This window comes from Herpailurus yagouaroundi, unplaced genomic scaffold (assembly GCF_014898765.1).
Source record: "Herpailurus yagouaroundi ecotype Mexico unplaced genomic scaffold, PumYag 189, whole genome shotgun sequence".
NCBI classification, from domain to species: domain Eukaryota; kingdom Metazoa; phylum Chordata; class Mammalia; order Carnivora; family Felidae; genus Herpailurus; species Herpailurus yagouaroundi.
In genome coordinates, this window is record NW_024412420.1 from 11,033,396 (window position 1) to 11,038,177 (window position 4,782).

General features: G+C 55.2%; 1 protein-coding gene across 2 annotated transcripts in view; it reads left to right on the top strand.

Annotated features, from left to right (window-relative positions):
- Window positions 1-1,998: 1,998 nt before the first annotated feature.
- The window catches only part of TAC4 (tachykinin precursor 4), a 6,781-nt gene continuing 3,997 nt past the window's right edge, over window positions 1,999-4,782 (top strand). Inside the window, exon 1 of one of the 2 annotated variants that reach the window (XM_040497216.1) lies at window positions 1,999-2,333. In XM_040497216.1, coding sequence (XP_040353150.1) covers window positions 2,214-2,333 — 120 coding nt within the window. In that variant the 5' untranslated portion in view covers window positions 1,999-2,213. The remainder of the gene's footprint in view (window positions 2,334-4,782) is intronic. The other variant, XM_040497215.1, reaches the window with a different exon arrangement.

A 4,782-nucleotide genomic window follows, 5' to 3' on the forward strand; every position in this document is an offset into this window, starting at 1 on the left:
TTCCTTCTTTCCTTCCTTCCCTTCTTTTTCTTTTTTCTTTCTTTCTTCCTTCTTTTCTTCCTTCCTTCCTTCCTTCCTTTCTCTCTTCATTTCTTTTTTTATTTTTATGTTTATTTTTGAGAGGGGGGGCAGGGAGGGGCAGAGAGAGAGGAACAAAAGATCTGAAGCCGGCTCTGCCCTGACAGCACAGAGCCCTCATGTGCCCACATGTGGGGCTGGAACCCACGAATGGCGAGATCCTGACCTGGGCCGAAGTCATACACTTAACTGACTGAGCCACCCAGGCGCCCCTTGACTGCACTTTTCTTAAGGACCCACTGTGTGCCAAGCACATGTATATCCCAGCCCTGCTCTCAGAGAGCTCGTGGCAGACCAGCAGGGCTATCCTCAGCCTGGCTGTCCCCTCTGGGAGAAAGGGAGCAAAGTGCCTTCCTCCAGGGGTGCAAAGCCCCAAGCCAGACTGTGCAGCTTGGTGAACAGAGGGAGGGCTGGGTTTCGCATCCGCTCTCTCCATCGGCTGCCACTCCGTGCAGGCCACACCCTGCACTCCCCAGTACCCCCCCCCCCACCTGTCCCCATGCAGGGCTGCAAGAGATGTAAACAGGAGATACTGGGAAAGCAGAGGAAAAGAGCCAATCAATTCTTGCTGGAGTCAGGAACAGACGCAGAAAAACTCTACTGTGGAGGTGATGGTGAAGCGGGACCTTTAAGGCTGGGTGGGACTATGTCAGGTGGGAAAGGAGGCCCAGGTAAGGCAACAACCCAAGGTCGAAGCACGGGGCGGTGAGTTTCGGCCTGTCCTGGGAGCAGGTGATGCAGCGTGTCTGGGACCAGGGAATGGCTTCCGGGCAGACTGGGGAGGGGATATGCCCTTCTCTGGCTCCCGTCTCTATGCGGCCACCTACCAAACTGAACAGAGCTTACCTGCCAGCCAGAGGTCTCCTCTCCTGGACTGCGAGATTCTGGAGGACAGGGTTGGGGTCTCATTCATCCCCTGTGGCCCAGTGCCTCACCCAGTCGATGATAGTGACAGGAATAATAGCTCAAGGTGTGAAAGATTTATCATCACGCCCCCGTGCTAAGTGCTTCACGTTCATGATCTCATTTGATCCTCCAACAACTTTGGAAATAAGTGCTATTGTTAATCTCATCTTACAGATGAGGATTCTAGGGTTTAGAGGGGTTAAGTAATGTGTCAAGGTCACATAACTATTTAGTGGTGGAGCTAGGATTGGAATTCAGGTCTCTGACCGCATGGCCCTTGACCTACACTGACAGATGGACAGAAAGATGGATGGATGGATGGATGGATGGATGGATGGATGGATGGGTGGGAGACAGGAACTACGTGGAGAAAGGCCTTGGATGCCATGCTGGGGGAGCTCCAACATTATTATGCCAGGAGCCATGGGGGAGACACTGGAAAGCTGTGAGCAGGGAGGACAGGTCAGGTTAGGGGTCTAGAAAAATCACTCTGACAGCAGTGGGAAGTAGTTTAGCCCTGATGACACCTCAGCAGGAGGCCGTTCTTCTGGCAAATTCCAATTCTCCCTCTCAAGAAGTTCCACTCCTTCAAGCACCGCGGTCCTTCTCTCAGGGCGGGACGTGCGTTTCTATACACACCCTGGGACTCGACAGAAGGGAACAGCAGGAAGGGGGGGAGGGGCTCAGCAATGGGGAGACAAGCGGTAGGATCCTAAGATCTGGGGAGAGGCCCCTCTTACAGGGGAGCAGAGCACCAGGCAGGGAGGAGCCACACAGTCCCCCTCCCTTGTCACCCACCATTTCCAGGGTGACAAGGCCCCCTCGGGCTTGTGTAGCCAGGCCCCACACAGTGCCCCGTTGTGCACCTGCCACCAAGGGAATGCAGCCAAAGGCGAGGCGGGTGTTGCATCAGAGCGCTGAGCCGGGGATCAAGTACTGGGGCAGCAATGGAAGAGGTCTGGTCCCTCCTTTGGTATCATTGGCCTTTCCAGCAGGGGAGGGAGGGGTGGGAGTCACAGGAAGTAGCCTCAGGGGTCAGATAAGCCGAAGGAAAAGCAGGGTAGCTGGAAGGACCAAGAATAGGTGGAGCTTCACACACACACACACACACACACACACACACACACACACACACACGAAAGGAGCCAGAGAGAGGACCCAGACCTGCGGGCAGCATCTACAGGCGGAGAGGGGCTCCCAGAGGGTCCCGGGACCGAACACTACTGACCATGCTGCCCTGCCTCCCCCTGCTTCTCCTGCTGGGGCTGCCTGCATGCACCGGGACAGTTGACGAGAAACTGGCACTCGGAGCTGAAGCAGGGTCCTGGGTAACCGTGACCCTGGAGGAGGTACCTTTGGGGGGAGGCAGGGGCTGGTCCGTGGTGGAGGGCTTAGAAGATCCCTTCTGCCGGTGCCAGGACAGTAGGTTGTACATTGTTGGCCGTGTTGTCTGACTCCCCTCTGTGGGTAGATTCAGGGCCGTGGCCCCTGGCCTGGCAGACCTCCGAAGGGGCACATGTACACGGAACAGTGGGTGAGTGTGTGTGTGTGCGTGTGTGTGTGGGGGGGTGAGCGTGGGTGTGTGTGCGTGTGTTTGTGTGTTAACATATACTATGTTCCTGGCACTGGCCTAATGCTTCATGAATATTCACCAGTTTAATCCTATCAGCCTTGTGGAGAAGATACCATTACTATCCCCATCTCACAGATAAGGAAACTGAGGCACAGAAAGGTCAAACAGTCTGTGCAAGGTTATGCAGATTCAGCAGCACAACTGCACATTTGCCCAAGGTCAGATTTGGTGTATCCGTCTGTCAGAGGACATTTTCCAGAATTTCCTTCCTTTTTTTATTTTTTACATTTATGTACTTTTGAGAGACAGAGAGAGACAGAGCACAAGTGAGGGAGGGGCGGAGAGAGAAGGAGACACAGAATCCGAAGCAGGCTCCAGGCTCTGAGTTGTCCGCACAGGGCCGGACGCGGGGCTCGAACTCACAAACTGCGAGATCATGACCTGAGCTGAAGCCTGACGCTCAACTGACTGAGCCACCCAGGCGCCCCCCACCACCACCACCGCCCCAGAATTTCCTTTCAAAGGGAGGGCCAACTTGGGGCGGGACCACTGTTTCATCTTCTGTATAGAAACTCTTATTTCCTGATAAGAGTTTGATTGCCAGTATCTTCTACTAAACTGGGGAGAAACCCAAAAATTAGGCACACAGCATGTGCCCCGACTCTATCTGATTGGGAAGACAAAGACCCTGACCTTGGGCAGCTCCCAGACAGGGGAGTGAGGCCAGCAGAGCAAACAGGACCAGTGTTCCGTGAAGGGTTTTAGGAGGGCAGACGGGGCAAGCCTGAGCCTGGCTCTCCCCATCCCGGGATGGTCAGGACCCTGGGGTCACTGGGAGAGCCATCGAAGGAACAGCCATTTGTGGTGGATTTCCAGGAACCCCTGCTTTGTCCCCGAGTGTGGTCGAGAAGACAGCAGGGTGGGCAGTCCTGGGTTCAAGTCTCCGCTTCTCCACTGACACTGTGCGACCCTGGGAAGGTCACGGCTGCTCTCTGGCCGTGAGTGTCCTCACCTGTAAAATGGGAGGCGAGGGAACATAATCCCCGAGACTCTCTGCAAGCTGTGACATGCTTTGCAGCATCTGTGCCAAACATCACGGGACCTGGCCCAGGCCCAGGGACACCGAGCCACGTGACGGGGAGCTCTCTACGCAGCCATGCGAGAAACAGCACCTCACCCGGTCTGCTGGGCTTCCCAGCCCCCGGAAGCTGGGAGTAGAGGAACCATTTCCACGAGGGAGGTGACGGAAGGAACAAGGCAGGGTCAGCATGACTTGTCACCTCCCCCGCTCTGAGGGATCCCCCACGTGCAGCTATCCCTGGAGCTGGGGATTTGGGTTAAATGCATGAGGAGGGCTTCAGGCAGGGGGAGGAGTCTGTCCCGGGTAAATGGGGACCAGTATCCAGCCACCCAGGAGGGTGGGAGAGAGGGGAGTCTCGTTTAATTCATAAGTAGCCATTCTCTCCAGCTTGCCTTTGAAGGCCGCCTTTTACCCAAAGTGGTTTTCATGAGCTTTTCAGAAACGGGTCCAGATCTCCAAGGAGGCTTTTCCGGTTCCAGGCCAGGCGAGGCGACTCCAGCCAGGTGGCTCGTGTTACTTGAGGGCTCTAGCTGCCTGTCTTCAGCCTTCCTGGTTAAGGAGACCCCATCCTCCTCCCTCTTCCCAGAATGCCAGAGAAAGGGCCCCTCTTCAGCATTCTGTATCCCACACCTGCTGTGTTCTAGGCTCTGTGCCAGGTACTGGGCGCACAGAGATGTGAAGATGGTCTGATGACTGTCACCCATTGTCACTCTCTCCACTAGCAAGCCTCTCTCCCTCTCGGCAGAGCTGAGCAAGCCCTTCGGGGTTAAGGCCAGAAAGTGAGAGGACATTGGCCCACATCACGAAGGCTGATGGAAAAATGAGAACTTCAACCCATAGGCCTCGGCCCAGAACTTTCAGCCCAGCAGCTCAAGGATGAAAAGGTCTTTGGGGGCACCTGGGTGGCTCAGTCGGTTGAGCGTCTGACTTCGGCTCAGGTCACGGTTCGTGAGTTCGAGCCCCGCGTCGGGCTCTGTGCTGACATCTCGGAGCCTGGAGCCTGCTTCAGATTCTGCGTCTCCCTGTCTCTCTGCCCCTCCCCTGCTCACGTTCTGTCTGTCTCTCTCTCTCAAAAATAAATAAACATTAAAAAAAACGAAAGAAAGAAAGAAAGAAAGAAAGAAAGAAAGAAAGAAAGAAAGAA